The sequence below is a fragment of the Molothrus aeneus genome, chromosome 7 (assembly GCF_037042795.1).
Source record: "Molothrus aeneus isolate 106 chromosome 7, BPBGC_Maene_1.0, whole genome shotgun sequence".
In the NCBI taxonomy this organism is placed as follows: Eukaryota; Metazoa; Chordata; class Aves; order Passeriformes; family Icteridae; genus Molothrus; species Molothrus aeneus.
This window is the reverse complement of record NC_089652.1, coordinates 6059886-6080843: the sequence shown is the minus strand read 5'-3', so window position 1 is coordinate 6080843 and position 20958 is coordinate 6059886. Positions and strand designations below refer to the sequence as shown.

Here is a 20958-nt window from a genome sequence, read left to right as displayed (position 1 = left end):
GTGGTGACATTTTCCCCAATGTGCAGTGTAAATATTGTTCCATTATTCTAAGCCTGTGACACTTTTTGGTACATGAACATGGAAATTTTCATGATTTTTTGCTTAGTATCAAGGGTCTAGACATGTCATTAAATATCTGTGGATAATGAAGCCCTAGAAAAAATGTTGTAGGTAGGCTGTGGTAGCCAAGATTTATAAGAGCAGCTTGTAATGACATTAGGTCAGGAATCACATTCATTGTATTGGTCATACCTCAGAAAGAGAATTGTCTTCTGGAAATTGGGCTGGATCATTTCTTAAGGTCCTTGTTGGATCACAGACTTACCTTTAACCTGTGACCAAAAAGATTTGAGGTCAATAATGGAACATTTGAAAAGTAAAATCATGAGCTCTTGCAGGACCTTGCTTTGATACAAAATAGACAGGTTTCTTTTCCTGCTCAGGTTGCTACCTCTATTCACAATCCAAGTAGCTTTTCTCCAAGAGTGTTCACAGTAAAGTCTTCAGTTTTAGTCTCTAAACAGTGTATTCAGTGCATCCAACTGATGGAAAATGCAGTTTTTGTAGCTGTAAATTAACTCTTGATAACTTGAACAATTTCAGCTATGTACACTTCCCTTTTTGGTATTTCTTTTTCTGCTTAGAGCAAATATGTGCCATCTTTTTTCCCCAGGTGTTTTCTTTTTTTATAACCTCAGAGCTGGACTGATTTTCTATAACCATGATTTTTCCCTGAGTTTTAATCCCCACTCAGGTTCAGAGGAATACAGTAACTTTGTTTTTTCATGGCAGCTGGCTTCAGGGTCATGCTGGGCACCAGTGGCCACTGGAAAGATGTTCTGGGTGCTGCCTCACCAGTATAGAGGGCAGCAGCAGTATCCAGCATGGCACAAGGCAGGAGTCATGGAGAAACTAGCCCAAGAGTGGGTATTGGATGGGTAAAGGAGGATCTTGGCATGAGAGTTGAGAGGAGCTGAGAATGCTTGATTAAGGAGAGATTTGGGACAGAAAGGTGGCAAGGATTTAGGGCAGGGCAGTATAAGATGTCTTTTACAACCCACCTCAGGAATAAATATTTTTCTTTGTTTTGATGGTGTCCAAAATACCCCAATTTAAGCTCATCTGAAATATTTGACTTTTTGTACCCTCCACTGACAGCTTGTATTATTTTTCTGTTCTTACTCAGGTCTACTCAAGGAAGTAGAATTTTTGTCCAAGGAGAAACTTGAGCTTCAGTGTCAGGCAGAGAAGGACCATTCCAACTTACGCTCTCAGATGAAGGTGTTGGAGGTGGAACTGGAAGAGCAGCTGCAAAGTAACCAAGACCTGGCTACAAAGTTACTGGAGATTACTGAATTGAAACAGCAAATTGAAGTTCTTGAAAAGCAGCTCAAAAACCAGCGGCAGTTCATGGATGTAAGTAAGAAATCACATTTCCATGGGTTTGGAGGTGATAAATTCTTGTCCTTGTTTGAGACATGAAAGGTGGTTCCCAGAATGGGCTCTATTTTCTGTTTTGGTTCAAATTAAGACCTTGGTGTACTAGTCTCATGGCAAAAAAAAAAAAGTTAAATTTTCAATTCAGTTTTTGTAGTATTGCAGGGTCATTTTTCCTTTTTATTAAATGATCATTGTGGCTTATATGTATGTTGTAGTCAAAAAAGTGCTTTCTCTTTTTTTTATTTCCCTGTCACTCTAGATACGCTTTCAGATATGCTGATTAATTATTAATAATTAGTTAATCTTTTTTTCTTCCCCACAAAAACAAACCCCAATTATTCTTGTACTCAAGATTGTAGTGAAATCTTCAAAAATATTTTGGTTCTCTCTGGCTGGGTTTACAGGAACAAGCCATAGAAAGGGAACATGAACGCGATGATTTTCAGCAGGAAATTCAGAAATTGGAAGAACAGTTGAAACTGTCAGCAAAATCACAGACTTCAGGACAGTCCAGAGAGCATAGGGTGAGTAAAATCAGACTTGGTGGCCAACAGAGTTTGTTTATTACATTGAAATACAAAATGTATATTCTTGGGGGTCTGGCTCATGGGAGAGTTTTTTTTCTTCTGTTACCCAGAGAGCAGATTTTTCCCCAGCTGATTGAACTCCTTTTAGGCAATGAGGGTGCACTAAGATTATTTGTTATGGAGGTGGAAAGAACTGTTGCAGGTGCTTTACATTCAAGTTTCTGAGTCTGGTTTAAAGGGACCTCTGGGCCTGGTTTAAATGAACCAAGGAGGACAACACTACAGACACTCCACTCTAAAAAGTTCATTTGAGAAATGACTTCTGGGTTTGAAATGTGTTTATTTTTTCCACCTAAACACTTGTAATAGAGATGTCATTTGTCTGCATGCCTCATCCTATTTAAGTTTATAAATGAGTCCTTGTTTACAAAGTTTTGTTTGTTTGATGCTTGGCTTCAAAGATTAACTTTTGCCTTTTTTTTTCCTTTTTGATTGGTTGTTTTTGTTTTTTTTTTTCACATAAATGAACATTATACAGAACTATGAATTGATTCTACAGGTATGGAAAACAGCATGAATGTCTCTTAACTTTTCTTTCCTTTTCCTTTCAATCCCTTCTAGATATGCTTTAGCTTTTTCCTTTTCTTGACATGTCAAGGCATGACTTGGAGCTGAGAATACAGGTTTTAGGGTGGCAGAATTCTTGCAGGGAATGAATGACTGCTTTCAATTTCATTTCCTGTACACAGGTACTGAGCTCTCCTGGCTTATTGCTCAGAGGTGTTACAGGCAATTATTCACTGCAACAGCCTTTTGGTATAAAAGAAATTGAAGTTTGGAGCCTGCAACAATGATAGTGGAATGGTGATGATAAAACTGTGCCTTTTGTTTGTGGCCTGGCTCTTACCAAAACTTGTCAAGTAGTTAATTTAGTTTCCATCTATTCATGTATAAGTTGTGGAATCGTGTACCTCAATGTTAGAGTTGCACATCCATATCTTCAATATGAATCAATCTCCAGGGAATGAATTTTCCATGCTGGAGGGCATAGCTGAAAAAATGAATGCTGTAGCTTTGCAGCCTCTCTCAGAAAGGATGAAAACTTGGAGAAAACCACACAAGGATGGTAACTAAGCAAGTGACATTTGTAGGGTAGGGTGAGGTGTGTAGGCATTCTGTGCCAGGAAATGTCAGTATTTATTCAGTTGTTGAATACAGCTGTAACATCAGTAGGTGCTTAACTCACTCCAGACCAGCTCAAGTGACCTCCTAATTTCTGCATGTAGCAGTTATAACAAGTGTCCCCCTCTGGTGTTTACTAGGTACAGGGTGTGTACCTGGTCAAGTGGGATTATTGTGTGAAAAGAGTCCTCACTGGTTCTTGGGAGCTGCACTGGGAGAGTGGAGGTTATGTGGAAGGCTTTCTCAGCCACAGGATTGCAGCACCAGCTTTCTAGCAATGTGGTGTTAACAACATGCTTTTTATGTCTGAAGTGTCATGGTTTTGGGATTCTGATGCCAAAGTTCTGTGGCATTAGAAAGATTAGACTTCAAGGCGATTTTTCTGTACCTAAAAGCTTTACTGTAAGACCTGTGTTATGATTAGCAGTGGTTAGTTGCTGGTGAGATGAGAAGGGAGTAAGATAAATGCACAGTCAAGGAAATGTTAGTGCCTGTAAGCAGCTTGAAAGTGTCATCTTGATAACTTTTGGTTTTCTTAAGCAGTCTCCTACACTCTCCCTGATTATTATTTGACTCTGGTTTGCTCAAGCGTGTTTTCCTGCTTTAATAATATCTGCACAATCCTTTCAAGATGTAAAGATCTATGTTAATGCAAAGAACTTTCATTTCATAATGTTAGTGGGATTTACACCAATTCAGACACTTTTTGATGAACAAAAAATTGATTTTGTAAAATCCCATCTTCCTTGCTCATGGGTGTTGACCAAATTATTTCTCCACTCCCACTGCTTTCCTGCCTGAGCTTGCTTTCACTATGCTAAATGACTTTATCACACCCTGAGGTAGTTTGTCTGTCATACCAAAGCTCCTTGCCTTGCCTTCACCTTGATTACTGGGATCAATGAATGACTGTTTTCCTGCAGCTAAAATTCCAAATTTGTATCCTCTTCATATTTAAATTATTTTTGGAAAGTGAAGTACCTGTCCTATGTTGACTCCTGGGAGTCCCTCTGAGTGCATATTGATCCTTCAGTTCTTGGTATCTTCCTCTAAATTGGAATTCCTTGGATTATTGAAAGAGGGTTCTGAAGTCACAGAAATAAATCCAATGCTGCTATTAATAACTCATGTAATGTTGATGGGTTTTTAATCTGATAACCAACTAACCCCATCACCAAAAGGCTTGAGAGTAAACCTTCATCTAGTACTTTGAGAGTACTGCAGATGTTGAGAGAGTAATCAAACATGTGTCTAAGAGCTGCTGCATTTGGAAAACAAGATTTCAGAAAGCTAACTTTTTCTTACTTTCTATGCATATTTAGTTTTATTTTCACCTGAGATTTTAGCACCACTTTAATCCGTAGTAAAACCTCCTTCAATGTGAAATGACTCTTGCTTTCATCTGTCAGGAAATCTGCTCATATTGCCTGAATATCTGTATACTGTGATTTCTGTGTAGGTAGAATCTTTGCAAGCAGAAATAAAAGAGAAGATGGATGATTACAATAAACTGTTACTAGAAAAGGAGCGAAAACACCAAGAAATTGCAGCTCGTGATAAAGAGATAGAAAATCTGGTGGCACAGATCCAAGAGCTGAAGCTCAGTGGTGCTGAGGTCTCCAAGACTGTACATAACTTGGAACAACAGCTGCAGAAAATGAAGAAAGTGGAAACTGAACTGAAACAGGTAATTTTGAAATCCTTATTTAAATGGGGTTGGCACTACATGCCAGTGGCTTTATGGGGGCTGTCAGTAGTGTTTGTGATGCTGTCTGGCACCCAGTGCTGGGTTAAACTTCTGCATTAATGGCACATATCACAGCCAGAGTTTTAAATAATCTCTGGTTCTACAAACTAAGTCCATTATAAAGACTTGCATACTACTTGTAAGTGGTATGTACTTAGATATTACTTACAAGACTTAAATAAGACTCCAAGTCCTACTATGAAGTCTGCTTTTAACAGTTGTCATGTTTGCTGCTTCAGAGCTGCTCTTGAGCTTGTCTGGCAGCTTCTGAGAAGGTGGTGTTACTGAATATCAAAACACTGAGGGTCTTTAATAATTACCTGTGCTTAAAATCTAATTCTCTTAATCTGTAGCCCTTTTTGCTCTGGGTCTGAAGCCAGATCTGCTTGCCATAGTCCAAAACTTCCAGCACTTTGTTACTACTACAGAGTTAACCACAGCCTAGAGTTAAGAATTGTAATCCATTTAGCAAGTTTGCTGTTGAACAGCAGAGGCAATTACTGTCTTAGGTTTCTTGTCAAGCTTTCCTTTAATGTATTAAGAACAGATATGTATGCTTATTCTTTGGATAATTCCCAAGTGAACCTTTCCACCTTGGACTGACCCAGCTCCTGAGAAGGATTGTGACAGAAGTAGGATGAAATACCCATTTTTTTATTTTTTTTTTCAATAAAATTAGCTATGGTAGCTTGGCAGATCACAGGCTGGACAAACTTAGTGCTGCTTTATCACATTCTGACTGAACTTGATGTGTTTGTGAGTAGGTTTTGATCTACCCAGTACTCTTCATTTCTTAAACTGTGTCCATCTATCAAATTTAGTTTGGCACATATATGGTATGATATCCAATTTGGAAATGGCTAGAAGAACAAGATGCTATGTTCTTAGACATAGAAAGTGTTGTGTAACTGAGAAAGTGTAATTTGTCACTGAATGCTAAATTTTCTGAAGTTGCTAAACTTGGATTACAAAAAGCAAAGGGGTAAAAACTTAAATGAGCTTAAAAAAGCATTCAGTTGTTTTGAATTCCTGTTTTTATAGGCGACTGGGATTATGTACTGCTCTTCTTGTACTGGGTGTGTCAGGGTCAATGAAGTATTTCAGCAGGATTGTTCTGGCTAAGTAGGTTTGTGTATTGACAGCAATTAATTGTAACATGAAAAAAAAATCATTTTTCAGGATAAAGAGGCCTTGCAACAGCAGCAGTACAATAACCTGATCCAGATCTCTGCCCTGCAGTCTAAGCTGGATGAAGCAAGGCACCGAGTGCCTGTGGATGCCAGCTCTGCCCCAGTGCTGAAGGAGCAGCTACAGGCAGAGCAGGAAGCACTTCAGGCCAAGGAGAGAGAGGTGAGAGCTTTGGGAGACTTGTACAAACTTTTGGAGTTGCTTTGGCCACCATAAACCTTCCTTTTTCTTGTTGTGTTCTGTGCTCATCTCCCTCCCTGCTGGAAACCATCTTGTGATGATTCTCATCACTTGGAGACTGATGACTATCAGTTCTGAACTGATTTTCCTTTCCTTCCAAAGTTGAAATAGGCAGATAAGTTTTTGAAGTGAGAGATAATTATTATAGAAATTTTATATATATTTATATATTATATAATTTTATTTTAGATAATTATTTTATATTATTACACGATAATGGTGTAGTTTGACCTGTTTTGAGAGAATGTTTGTGGTGAATTTTCATGTCAAGCTAAGAAGAAACAGAGAAAATGGCTCACAATATATGGAACTCTTATTGGATTTACAGTGTAAATGTATACACAATCCCACTGTAATTTTATATTATTATAATATCTGTGATGTAGAAACTTAGTCCAGTTAAGGATGTATAAAAAAGAAAAACAGGAGTGAGCCTTCAGCACCATTCTTTCAAGAGCAGAACAAGACAATAAAAATAAATTTCTTCAAGATGGGATTTCCATTTCTCTTATGAAGTCTGATTTCAACAATCATAGTTCCCAAAGCCACTATACTTGCTAGCCATGAAGACAAGAGATGCTGAAAACAGTGGATGGCAACATCACACTGCAGAGAAAAGTGTGGTTATTGAATCATCTCTTTGTCTGTGTTACTGGGATTAGCACTGCAAGGCTCATTTCTGGCTTCTGGGAGGAGGACAAGGATGGTGTTTATATTGACTGCTTGTGTTGGTTGCACATCAAATGCTAATTTGTCTCACATTGTTACATCCAATGACACCAAAGCCTTGATTGCTCACAGTACACATTAATGGATCTTTTGTGAGCAGGTTGATTATTTTTTTTAAAAAGAAAGCAGAAACCCACCTTTGCAGTACTTGGGTTTTACAGATGAGGAGCTAGAACATAAGCTTCTTACTCTTTTTATATTTATTTATTTATATTTGATTATTGTAAGAGTTTAAATCACTGAATTTGCTGATTTTGCTTTTTGTCATTAAAACTTCATTCCTTGTATTACTTATCTTAGAGGAATTAATTGAAACAGCTATGCATTTTTTCTCTTTTAGATTGCAAGTTTGCTAGACCAAGTAGAACAATATAAAGATAACTTGAGCAAGAAAGATGAGGAGATATTGCAGCTGAACTTGCAGTTAGAGATACAAAAAAATTTGAGTACTTCCAACATCATCCAGCTTCAGGCAGAGAATGCACACTTGCAGGTAGGTTCCTCTAGCTTTAGTGCACTGCCTAAAATGTCAGAGACATGCTTGCTTGAGTGCTGAGGTCTTCCTCTCATGATGTTGTAAACAGATTTTGGGTTGTTTCTCTTGCCATCAGAATGTTGCATTACCTTTACAAGACTAATGCTGAGTGTCATAGAACCAAAGTATTCTAAATTCATGCTTGGAGCATTATATTCTGCAGTGATTTGATTTAAATCAAAAGCTGAGGTTATTTTCTGGGTTGGGGCAGTCTAACACAGTGATGTGAACCTGTAGAAGAAGCTGTAGTTGTGTTCCTGAGCTCTTCACCATATAGTAAGTAAGAGAATGTTTAAGTAAAGTCCTCCTTTCTAATGAGATTTGTTTTCTCTGGTCAGGAGGATTTAACAAAACTTCATGTGAAGCAAAGCCAGGACCTGGGTATTGGTGATTCCTCAGCTTTGTCATTCCCACAAGCACTGCTTGAAGAAAAGAATCAAGAAATTGATCACTTGAATGAGCAGATAAAGAGACTTCAGCATGAGCTGCAGAATGCTCTGGACAATAAAGTAAGAGTGCTTACTATATATTCATTGCTTGATTTTTGGGGGAAGCAAGGTGTGCAGATTCTTACTGTAAATTACATCTGTTTGAAAATTCTCTTAGGAAGGTAGAGATTATTTTGAGAATTTACCAGCTGAAATGCGTGGTTGTTCTTGCTGTTAAATGTGTGATTTAATGCCTGTGTGACTCAGAAGAGAAATATAAACTCTGTGTGCAATAATAATTGCCTACATACAGTAATATTCAGTCCTTTTCCTTTTGCTTAGGTTGAAGAAGACCAAAAACCTGAAATTGAGGAGCTCAGGTCACTGGTTCAGCACCTTCGCCTTGACCAGGAGAGGCTGCGCAAGGACAAGGATGAAGAGGTGGAGCAACTCCATGGAGTCATTGAGAAGCTTCAAAAAGAGCTGGCACAATTTGGACCAGTATGTCATGAAGACAGTGACAACCCAGTTTATTTCTATGAAGATGCCTTGGAGAAGTCAGTGGAAAACCTTCAGAGTGAGCTGAAGAAAGGACTGGTAGCTTGCCAAGGTGATGCTGATCCAAACAGAAGAAACTCATTGGTACACTCCAAAGTGAGACAACTTCAGGAGGAACTGGAGCTTGTCTCAGCTTCTAAAGAAGCTCTGCAGCAGCAGCTGGAAAAAAAGGAATTGCAGCTCAAAACAGAAGTGGAAATTTTGGAGAAAAAATGCCAACAGTTGAGAGAGTCATCAGAGCAGTCTGTTGCAGAACTCACCTCCCTGAGAATCCAGCACCAGGCTCTTCAGGAAGAATACAGGGATTCCCAGACTCTGCTGTCTCAGACAGAGGCTGAGACAAAGATGGCTACATCTCGAGTTCAGGAACTTGAAGATAAGGTGAAAGAAAGGGAAGCAAATATTCTAGAGAAAGAGATGCAAATTAAGACAATGGCTGATCAAAGAGAAGCTGACACAACTGAGCTGCAGTACTTAACAGAAAAAGCAGCAGAGCTCCAAACAGAGCTGGAAAAGAGAGGTGCAAGTCAGGCACAAGATGTTTACAGTCTGCAATTAGAAGTTTCCAGACTTGATTTCCAGGTGCAAGCACTGAATCAGAAAGAAGTAGCTTACCTGAGAGAAATCAAGGAACTGCAGGGGGGCACTGCAAAACTGAAAGGTGAAATCAAGGCACATAGGAAAGAGCTTGAAGCCCTACGATTGGAAAGAGCTGAAATGCTTTCACAGTTGAAGTCTTGCAAGCAAGTAGGTCATGAAGACACTCAATTTTTCAAGCCATTCTGCCAGAGCAAAAGAAAAGATGTAGCCCTTAAAAATGGAGTGCAGGAATTAGAAGCAAATACTGATCAGTCTTTTGGAGTATTGGCTTCCCCTATTGCTAGACAGGTACATGATTTGATTTTTAGTAGTATTATTTGTTGTGGAGATGTTTTTTTTAGTAATACATTAATAGATTAAATAAATTTTCCCCATCTGACTCTGTTTTGCCTGCAAGAGTAGTGAGTAGGTGATATCCCTTCTTTCTTTCCACCTGTGAGTTCTTTCCAGTATATTCTTCCCTGCTGATCTCTTGAGGATGGAGAGTGAGAAGATGGGCATCTGCCAGCCAAGCAATGAGCCCACCATGAGCTACCAAGACTGATTGCAATTGTTCATGGAATGGAGAGCTGCTTGACATTTCATCATGTCTCCTTTCAAAAATTCTTATTTACTGTGACTCTTGCTTGTAATTATTCTGAATCTTCTCTAGAACCGTTTGCTCCAAGTAACATAATCTTCTGAAATTCTTATTAAATCACTCAATTTTAGAAAGCAGTAGCACCCTTTTTTCAGAGAGCTGTAGAAATCTGTCATGCACCAAGTTACTGTCTTTAAAGCCTGGCTTACAGAGGTAATAAGTGCTAGTTAAGAGGGTTTATATGAAGAGTTGGAGTATACAGGAAAGGAAAAACATCCAGTGTCAGGCTTAAGTGTATTTTCAGGGCCCTGCTTGGCAGTATGTTACAATAATCATCCAAGGTAGATGAATTATTTCAAGAAATGATAGGGTAATTGCTGTGTATAATGACATGTTTATTTTTAAAGCAGAAATGAAGAGTGTAGCTATGCAGAACATGTGGTCATTCCTGGTGTTTGTATTTTTATTTGCCTGCAAGTTCAAGTTTGGAGCAGTGCCATCAGTGCCTGGGTGACTCTGTGCATTTCAGGGTCTGCCCCAGAAATCTCTCAGGAAAAGGAAATAGCTGGGAAAAGTGTTAAATGGCCCCTGCAGACTGATGCACTTCAGACCATGGGATGTCTGTACAAGGCAGCAGACTTCCAGTCCAGTGGCTACTGGACCATGTTGTTAATACAGGCAGGGATTGTCAGATCCCTGTTGAAATAACAGAATTAATCCGGGATCCAGTGAAGAGAGAATTGCTAACATTTTGAAGGATATCAGGGAATGCTGGCATGCTGGGGGCAGTTAAATTATTTTAAAAAACACTTTTCAAGTAGAAATTCAGACTCTGAAAGGTCTAAATTGATGATTGTGTCAGTAGATGTGTTTTATTTCCATGTTTAAGTGGAAGTTTTTAAGTAGGCTGTGGAGGGATAGTTATCAAAATTGGAGAATATGTGGAATCAAAGTAAATAAACTACCATGTTTTCAAACATTCATTACAATAGACTTTTTTTCCTATGGATCTAGCTCATCCAGGTATTAGAAAAAGTATAATGCAGTGTTCTTAAAGGAGCAAAGAATCTCTCCTACATTTATGCTTGGGTTCCAAAGTGGAAACAATGTGAAAAGTAGGAAATGTATTGAAATGAAAGCTGGAGGAGCAGCAAAATGTGTAAAGTCCTGGCACTGGGCTTAAGACAGATGATTAAGGGGGATGATTAACACAAAAGGATTAAAGTAATGGTCTAAAATGAGAGGGATAACAATTATTCACTGTATCTGACAAACTAACAGGTATGGAGGATGAAATGACATTTCCATGTTGACAGGTTTAAAATAAACTATCTTCTCAAATAGTGCATTATTTTCACTCAGTCACAGAATCAGAGGTGAAAAGAGTAATTTTACCTTGAAATGACTTCAAGTGATTGAAGGAAAAATCAACCAATTTTAAAAGGTCTTTAAGTGCATGTTTCTCAGTTTGTAAAATCATACTCAAATTCCATTAAACAATTAATGTGTTATTTCATTACAGGAAAAAGAGGAAGTTATGGTTGATTTGACAATTCACAATAAAAATCCAAAAACACAGATGAAGCAATCACAAGAAAATATCTTGTGCCAGGAGTTTGACATGATCCACAGCTCTGAAGGGGATCCAGATTTGAAAAAGCATTGCCAGCAGATGTTGGAAATTCATCAAACTCCTGATTCACCAAAACACAATTTGAGCATAGACAAAGAGACTCCAAAAGATTACCAGAATTTAATTGCAAGTATGTCTTCATGGGGCTCGCCTGAGATCATGAGAAAGCAAGATATGAGCATGGAACTTCAGCCAGGGCTTCACCTGACCCCTTTCTCAGAAGCTGAAAACACAGATTTTCAAATTGTGCACTCAAGGTCATCCCTGCAAGGAGAGAATTCCATATCCCTGGGATATTCTAACCTAGATGAAAATGTCAGTGGGGATGCAGCAATGGGAATAGGTAGAAAATCTCCAGCTTTTTCTGAAAGTACCTATTCTGTTGATGATGATGAAGATACGGAGAAGAAGCTTCTGGTAAGTGATATTTCATGTCTGATTTAATTCTTGTTAAACAAGACTGCTCAGCCCTGTCCCCCTGGGATCATTGAGAGGCCATGGGCTCCAAGTAGTAGAAACCTACACACTGCTGGGAGTTGGTCCATTGAAGCTCTGGACATACAATTATTAGTTCTTCTCTTACTGTGATAAAAACTGGTAAATTTCTGATTACCACCTATTGTGCCAGTAGTTGAGCTAAACATGTAAATCCTTTGCTACCAGAGTGCTCAGTGAACTCTAACAGCTCCCCACTTCTTCAACAATCTGTTATTGAGTGTTCAAAGAGACTTTCAAAACTGGATTTGAGGCTTTAATGGCAGTATTTTATATATTGTATACATATATTTATATATATTGTCTGTATTCTGTAATTTCACAGGAAGATCAAGTTTGTACTTAAGAAAATTTCTCTTTGGCTGTGTTTTGTTGTGCCTTGCTTTGATGGCTAATTAAATATAAGTACATGTGTCTTAAAACTACTGAAAGAGGAAAAAAATGAGATGGAATGGTTTCCAGGGAGCACCAATGTTGCAATCAATCATGGTATTTGCCATCTCTAACACTTGGATCAAGTAGGCATTTGCTAAAATCTGCGCTAGTAAAAAAGCTGTCATAAATGCTGAAACCAACACCTACTTTCAGAAAGCCAAAGTAACATGAAAAATTTCTTCTCAAGCAGATGAGAGAAGCTGATAATCTGACTTTAACCCCTTCTGATTTACAAGATGATGAAAGATCAAGAGCATCTGCCATGAGCGATGGATGTGGCAGCAGTAAGTTGAACTTAGACCCTTTTAGACCTTTTGTTAACTTCAATATTAAAACATGCTTCTCCTTTCTCCCATTTTCTTTTACTGTGGGTCTTTTCTTGGAAAGCTGTGCCTTAGGCAGGTGGGTCTTTGTTAAGAAACACACAAACACATATATATATATATATAAATGTATATTGTGCCTGCTTTTACCTTTTCTTCTACATACAGGACAGAGGCATGGGGTTTGAGTCCTGACTTAAGTACTTGACTTCTCTGGTTCTAAAGGCAACTTAATGATTTTTAACTTGTTTAATTTAATTGAGATCTTAACCAACCAACTCCATCTGACCCCGCATTCGTACGAGCAGAAGAAATCGTGGTTGTTTTGCAAGTGGTTGTTGTAGTTTCAAGTTCTTTCCATCTTTATAACACTTTGTGGGAATGGGGGTTGTTTTTTCTTTCAGATACCAGCTCAAATTTGGCAGCCAATCTAAAGCAGGAGCTACAAACATCAGATCACCTAGATGCCAATGTCATGGCTTACCTGCGATACCGAGGGATAATTCCAGATATTATGGAATCCATGAGAGAAAAGGAAATACTTTCACCACAGATGAAGGTAATGTATGATTCATTTGAGCATACCAGCAAATTAAAACTGGACAGCAAAAAGGAGCTAGTAATATAAAGTAGCTGCTACGCTTAGACTGTAAAGTGTTCTGTAATGGTTTCAACTGCAAGCTGATGATGGTTCTTGTCCTTGCATCTCTGGTGACAACCTTACTGACACTTGCTTGTACTTGCTAGAATTGAACTAGTTTTGCTGTGACAGCACTGGTGCTGTTTCAGGATGTGGGGGTACAAGGACTGCTTATTCTGCTTTGGGGGTTTGCCTTGGAGGCTTCACAGAAAGTTGTTTCAGAAGCAACCACAGCTGGCTGATATCGTGCTCCTCTGCCTGTTCTTGTCATCCTGATGTGATGGAGGGCTGTGGAAACACCAGTGCAGGGTGTGCAGGGATAGGTCAGAGCCAGTTCAAGCAACATGAGGAATATGTAGAAGACTGAGCAGTGAGTGCTCACTCTAGTCAGTAATTAAAAGCTCAAGTATATGCCTAGAACTCTTTGCTTTGCTGAGCAAGCTCTCAGCCATTTCAAAAATCCCAGCTACAGAAAGGGAGAAATTCTCATCTGTGAGAGAATATACAGTAGGTTACAGTGAGTTCTCAAGTAATAAGAAACCAGAACCAATACCTTTGCTAGAAAGTGAATCCTGCCTCCTAATATGCTTAGCAGGTTCCTTCAGCTTGCCCAGCAAATTGGAGGAAGGTAAACCTGAATTCAAACTCACTCAAGTTACCTGGCACAGGTAACTCACAAAATGAAAGAGGCTGGGCCTTTATGGCTGCTCAAGTCAGAACAAAGATCCTTTGCCCATCCATCTGCCCTTAATAAGACACATGATGCTCTAGGGTTGGAGGAGGAAGAACACATGGAATAACTGATGTGATCCAGGAAAAGCCCAACATGCAAAGCTGATGAAACCATCTGCTGGCACGAGAACCAGTGCTACCAGAAAAGCACATCAGGTGGTAGTAATTGGAGATTCCTTACTGAGAGGCACTGAACCAGCCTCCTGCCATCCAGATACTTTCTCTAGAGAAGCTTGTTGCTTACCTGCAGCTTGTATTTGTGGTGTCATTGAGGCTGCCAAGCTGAGTGAGCCCTGCAGTTATCACCTGTGTAGGGTCTTACAACACTGCAACAGGGCAGTCCCAAGGTTTGGGACCACGGGTGATATTCTCTCTATCCTCCCAGTCACAAGAAGGGGACCAGGATAGAATCCCTGGCTGTGCAGCTGGTGCAGTACTCAAGGTTTTCATTTTTATTATCATGGATTTACCTTTGAGAAGCCAGAAATGATGGGAGCTCATGTAATTTGCCCAAGTGAGACGAGATGTCTCCACCAATAACGTGGCCAAACCTTTAAGGAAAGCTTTAAATTAGATGAGGAAGGGACTGGAGGAATGAAGTCCCTCCTATTGTAAGAAAAAGATCAGATTCAGGACCACCAGAGGAACCTGGACATAGGTAAGTCCATGGGACCCAAAGATATGAATCCCAGGGTCCTGAGGAAATTTTGCAGTTGCAATTGCCAAGCCACTCTCCATTGTTTCTGAAGAGTCACAGCAGTCAGATCAAGTCCCCAGTGACTGGAGAAAAGGAAATCATAGCAGCCTCTTTTTAAAAAGCTTCATAGCAAGCACCCTGGAAACTACTGATGGTTCAGCCTCACCTCACTGCCCAGTAAGATCATGAAATGGATTGGACATAAGTACAGAACTTCTTGTGATGACACACTGGCACAGAGAGGTGGTGTATCTCTAGAAGTCCATCCCAGAATCCATTCAAAATGAGATTGGATGGGGCTTTGTGCAACCTGAAATAATAGAAGATGTTCCCCATGCCTGTCACAGCAGAGCTGGGCTAGATATGGTCTTAAAAGGTCCCTTGCAACTGAAAACCATTCAGTGAACTGGGATTCTGTGTCTAAAAAACTCTGTGTCAGAGACTTCATGCAAGAGGTGAATTTTATTTTACCCTAAGAAACAGGTTGTTTGGTTGGTTTTTTTGTTTCTTCTGTGGTGCATCAATCTAGGCATTACTGTCTGTAAGATCTGAGTGCATATTCCAGTACTGAATGTTTAGTTCAAGCACTTTACTGTGCTTTTGATGTTAATGTTTACTAAAGGATTTCATTAATTATTCAAGTAATCACTATTGGGATTCCAGTGACAGAAAAGCAACTTAAGTTTGTTTAAAAGTAATTTAAAAGCTGTGCAAGGAAAGAATATAAAGAGTTAAATAAAATACTCTGTGTTGTTTTTAAAGTGCATAGCAATGAGGAACAGCTCCACATGGAGGCTGGGATATTTCTGATGTGTGTAAGAAAAGGATTTAAATCTCCAGTGACCTTCCTTGAGAAGAGGCCAGGAAACATCTGGGCATGATGTAATAGTTTGTGAACAGAGAATTTATTTAAAATACATTATTTGGCCTGACAGTGTCAGAGGAAACCATTTCCACTGTGTAAATTATTAGAACTGGTTATTTTGGGAGTTGATATTTGTACATAATTTGCTAAATTAAGCCAAGGTTGTCTAAATACATAATTCAGTTTTCTGGCATCACTGGGGTTTAGTAAGATTGCTTCAGACTTGATAGAGTTTAATTTATTCCCAGCAAAGTTAGCTGAATGGTTCAGAAACAAAGGTGAAGTACAGCCCTTTGGCTGTAAGCATAAATAATAATTTATGCTTAATTGCATCTTAGTGTGTTGATACAGACACCTTATATTTGTTGTCTAGCACTATCCCATCCTCATCTTACACTGCCAGGATGCTGATGCCTGTTTCCTAATATTATCTATCTTTTTTTTTTTGCTTCTCAGACTGTGCTGAAGATGGTTTATGAGGAGAGCCGCAAAATCTTGGCTTTGTCAGAGCATCCCTTGGCTTTGAGGGAGCTGAAGAACATCCCTCAGACCCAAGTGGCAATGGAGGGCTGGCAGAAGGAGGGATTATCCCTGCTGGATGCTATCCAGTCACTGAAGGATTACCTCAGCAAGGTGGCAGACAGAGGAGACAAGGTATGGCTATAAAATACCCTTTACAGCAAGGGAACCAGGTTGTGTATGTATATATATATATATATATAAATGTATGTTATATACATAATGTTTTGAGACATGTCTGTGTGTATATATATGTTTAAGGAGTAAGGGACAGGACTCTTCAAACACTTCTAAAAATGCTTAAATTAACAGATATACTCTTATGCTATGAAAGATGCTGGGTTAGAGGTTGAGAGAGATGCCATTAAAACAAAAAATATTTTAACAGGAGACATCAGGTGTTGCTGTTGACTGGAGAGGAGAACTTCTACAAGCAGTACAGAGTGTGTTTGAGAAGGAGAGAAATGTGCTACAAATTGACTTGAAGTCTCACTTCTCCAATCCTGCATCTGGTGACACAAGTTCATTAGAGAAAAAGCTGGAGTATATAATCAAACAACAAGTATGAAAAGCTCTTTAAGTCTGCTGCTCATAAATCACTTCCTTATTCTCTTTTATTTTTTTTTCCGTTTTATTGCTTCTGTTGTTAAGTCTTGTGTATTATTATATTATTATCTTGTATGTCTTGTATAATGCAGATGGTGTGGGATCAGTAGCTGAGTTTCTGTTGTGGTAGCATTTTTCTTGAACCTTTTCCATAGTGTTACAAATCCTATTGATTATTTTAGCTGGCATTAAGAAACACTGTGATAGTGAATAGGAAATACTTGGTTGAATTCTTTCCCTCCTTCCCATTTATTTATCTAGTACTTCACAGATCCCTCTTGTAAAGGATATATATTGAACTAACTCTGAATCTGGGGGCTTTTTGCCAATAATATTTAGTTTCTAGGTTGTAGCTTTAGTTCTAGCTATGTATAAACTCAACAAGGCAAGTGAAATGGGCTTTTTCTTTTTTTACATAATGTTAACATTTTGCATTAATGTGAAGCACAAACTTAGTCATTGGAGTGCTTCAGTACCAAACTTGTAGTGCAGGAGTTTCCTTAGTATTTATCCTTGCAGAAGATATGGAAATAGCCTTGTAGTTTGAATAGGCCTTGCTTTGTTTCAGGAGGAGCAGAGGCAGATGGTTGTGGAGCACCTCTTCTCCTCAGACAGGAACAGCCTGCTCTCAGAAATCCAGGAGCTGCGGGCTCAGCTCCGCATGACGCACCTGCAGAACCAGGAGAGGCTCCAGCAGCTGCAGGAAAGCCTCACCAAGGCTGAAGATCATGGGAACAAACAGGAGCACCAGCTCCGGAGGAAAGGTAATTCTTACTGGCTTTGTCTGCTCTTTCTGGCTTCTGCATCAGTTCCTTTTTGCCTCAAAGGTCAAAGGCAAAAAAAAAAAAGTGTCTTGCAATTAGCAGATGCTGTACAATTCCTCAGTTTTACTGAATGCACTCAGGCTGCCTATGATGAGAGCAGTTCTTTCTCATATAAGTAGTTAAGATAAATCTGTAAGGAGCAAAGAGAAGCTGTGAAATAACACAAAGCAATGGAACTGAAGCAGTAAATACATGGTGAAAACCCAGCAAGGACAGTAAACCCCCTGCTTGTTTGCAGAGAATAATTTATCTTATGTTTGCTAGTTTAGAATCAAAGAATCATTTAGGTTGGATAAGACCTTTAACACTGTGGAGTCTCACCATAAACAGTGCCAAGGCCACTGCTAAACCATGTTCCTGACTAAATAAGCAAGCCTTGGTTTTCACAGCAGGTTCTCTTATGTAATAAGGAAACAAGTGCAAGTGACCTTGGTCAAAAACAAACACTGCTTTTTCCTTCTTTTTGGTTTTCCATCACTATCATTCAGGGTTCAGCCATTTAATAGCACATGCACTAGTCCAATAGAGGAAAGTTTTCTGGACATCCAGAAATTAATTGCTAATTTTATTTACATAATGCTGTAGACATAGGTACATGAATTATTTTTAAGTACTTAGCAAACAGGAACCTCCAAATTTAGGGAGAGTTGTTTCACTTAACTCACTGGCCTGAACAGAGCTGGCAAAACAGGTTCTATATAGTGATTCCTGTCATAAGGAATGTAAGGAAACTTATCCATATGTAAATTTGGATAAGTTTGTTTAATGAGTTTTAAAATCCATTCATGATATTACAAAATATCACAGTGATAGAATCACATTGTTTATACATGTTTTTGCTGATTCCTCTTATGTTTGAAAAGAGATTAATTCTTCAGACAAGAACACTTCAGTACAGCTGACTATTTTTCCTAATTTAAATTAGTGTGATATCATATTGTCAAGATCTCTGTAATATAAATAACTGTAACAGTGTTTTTTTATCCTAGTTGAATTATTGGAATATAAACTTCAGCAGGAAAAATCTATTGTAAGTGACTTGCACAGCACTCTCTCTGAGGAGCAGAAAAGATCCTCTGAAACATGTGATCTCCTGAATCAAGAAAAAGCATCCCTGAAATCAGAGCTTTCTGGAAGCAAGCAAGAGAATGAAAGGTTGCAGAAATCCCTGGAAGAGCTTCAGAGGGAAGTAAATCATTTACGGTGAGGAGTCGATTTATTCATTTACTTGATTATTAGCAGGTAAAGCTCTGAAAGAGCTTTAAACTAGTTGCATCCATAAAGCACTTGGAAACACAGTGAGGAAAAACAGGGTCTCTCACTTTTAAGGGTTATGTTTTCTTTACTAAATGATGTCCTCTTGGGTATGTTCCTTTCCCGCTCCCTTCTTAGTGTGTGCCAATACTTTGCTTTCCTCTCACAGGACAACAGCTATGCTCTGCCAGAATAAATAACCTCTCTCTTCATTGTTACTGAATCGAGCAATTCTAGCTTGGCTTGCAGGGAGGTAAATGTTTTCAGCTGCTAACTAGCTGTGACTTGAAAACTGACCCTCTTTAGAAAGACGAGACCACTTTAAAGAAACAAAAATCATAGATAGGGAAACCAACCCAAAATGTCTTGCTTGTGATTCTGGTGAAGGATGTTGTGTTCTGAACACAGAAATGTCGTTTTGAACTTTGCAGTGTTGAATTGGAAAAAAAAGAAAAGGACTTGGCAGCTGCACTTGAAGGCTTGCAGGCTGAGCAGCTGAAGGGCTCTGAGCTGCGAGGTTGGTTTGAGGAACAGCAGCGTCAGCAGAGGAAGGCAGAGGATGAAAAGACAAAAGCCATGGAGGTAACGCCCAGCTCCCCTGGGGCATGACGTTAACTAGCAAGTTATTTGTGCAGTCTTCTTCACCTCCTCTGTTCTTTGTTTAGTAACTGTTAAAACCCCCAAACCTTTTCTGCATGTGCACAGCGTCTTTTTTCACCCAGTTAAAGCTCTCAGTTACTTTCATTAATTGCACGTGCAGAAATAAACCAAGGTTGAATGCTGTGTTGGGTTTTTTCTCCACATATTTTTAAGGTTTTTTGCTTTCCCATTTTCCCCTGTTGTGTACTGTCCCTTGCTGAGTAGGGACAGCCAGATCCTGCAGCTGTGTAACTGCACCCTTAATTCCAGAGCAAACTTAGCATGAGGGTGTGAGATGGATGATATCTGAGATTATAAAGAAAACCACCCAATGATAAATAGGTTTGGCAGAGAGTAAGTGAAGCCTTTTCAATATAAAATGTATTTTTGGAGGTTGACCAAAGTTGTTCTGTTCCCTTCTAAATTGAAGAGAAAACAAGTGAACAACTTTGTCTCCAAGACCGTAATAGCAATGACTCAGTGCTTGTAAAAGGCCTCCAGTAAATGGAAAAGGAGGAAGATTTAACATAAACCATTTCTTGAACCCCAAAACTAAATTCTCTCAAAGAACTCCAAACAATCCTTAAATTCCCTAAGTGAGGAAACACAATTCTGACTATTTCCATGTAGTCTGGCTTCTCCTGTCACCTTCCTGGTAGTTGTTTAAGTTTGAGAGTGATTTTTGCTGGGATATTTGTTACTGCTGCATGGTTAGGAAATGTTGCTACCATCTTCCTCCTTTTCAGAAACCTCCTCATGCAGGGAGGACAGAGTAGCCAAGGCCAGGAGAAAAGGGCTTTGCTCCAGGGGTACCTGTTGGACAGATTAGTCTGGCATTCACAAATCTTTTTTGAAGCCCCATTATGGAAAGCTTCTGCCTTTTAGCATCTGATCTGGCTTTCTAGGAGATAACAAATGGTGCTGGCTATGTGGAGGGCAGGGTGGACCTCCCTACTAGGACAGCAGTGCCAGCTCTGGCTGTCTGCAGTGCCCTACACTGCCCCTTCAGTCCCTGCCTTTCCTTCTGAAGAGACTGGCTCCCAGAATGGACCTAGGGATGGATTTCAAAGGGAAAGAGGGTAGATTTAGACTAGATATAAGGAAGAAATTCTTTCCTGTGAGAGTGATGAGGCCCTGGCACCCAGATTACCCAGAGCGGCTGTGGTTGGCCCATCCCTGGAAGTATGCCCAGGCCAGGGCTTGGAGCAACCTGGGACAGTGGAAGGTGTCCCTTCCCATGGCAGGGGGTGGGAATGAGATGAGATTTCATGTCCTTTCCAACCCAGACATTCTGTGATTATTTTTTTCAGTCTCTACTCTGTGCTTTGAAGAGATGGGCTGCCAAGTTCTGAAGCTTTATATCTACTCATACTGCTTAGATTTTTCTTCTTAAAACAACAGGGTCATTGCTGTTGCAGATGTTACTTATTAATGGGACTGAGTGATGTAAAAAGTAGTGAATTCCTAATGAGGGTCTTAGTAGCTGAAGAAGAAATAATGTACTGGCATGTGGTGGTGTTCACAGGGGTCCCAGGATGAGGG

General features: G+C 39.4%; 1 protein-coding gene across 2 annotated transcripts in view; it reads left to right on the top strand.

Annotated features, from left to right (window-relative positions):
- PCNT (pericentrin) overlaps positions 1-20958 on the top strand; it is a 70357-nt gene that overhangs the window by 39406 nt on the left and 9993 nt on the right. The window contains exons 30-45 of one of the 2 annotated variants that reach the window (XM_066553259.1): positions 1187-1416; positions 1845-1964; positions 2506-2526; positions 4609-4836; positions 6076-6246; positions 7394-7546; positions 7927-8097; positions 8359-9462; positions 11277-11804; positions 12508-12601; positions 13045-13199; positions 16031-16228; positions 16482-16655; positions 17268-17463; positions 18513-18726; positions 19209-19359. In XM_066553259.1, the coding sequence (XP_066409356.1) occupies positions 1187-1416; positions 1845-1964; positions 2506-2526; positions 4609-4836; positions 6076-6246; positions 7394-7546; positions 7927-8097; positions 8359-9462; positions 11277-11804; positions 12508-12601; positions 13045-13199; positions 16031-16228; positions 16482-16655; positions 17268-17463; positions 18513-18726; positions 19209-19359 (3908 nt within the window). Of the gene's footprint in view, positions 1-1186; positions 1417-1844; positions 1965-2505; positions 2527-4608; positions 4837-6075; positions 6247-7393; positions 7547-7926; positions 8098-8358; positions 9463-11276; positions 11805-12504; positions 12602-13044; positions 13200-16030; positions 16229-16481; positions 16656-17267; positions 17464-18512; positions 18727-19208; positions 19360-20958 lie in introns of both variants that reach the window. The other variant, XM_066553258.1, reaches the window with a different exon arrangement.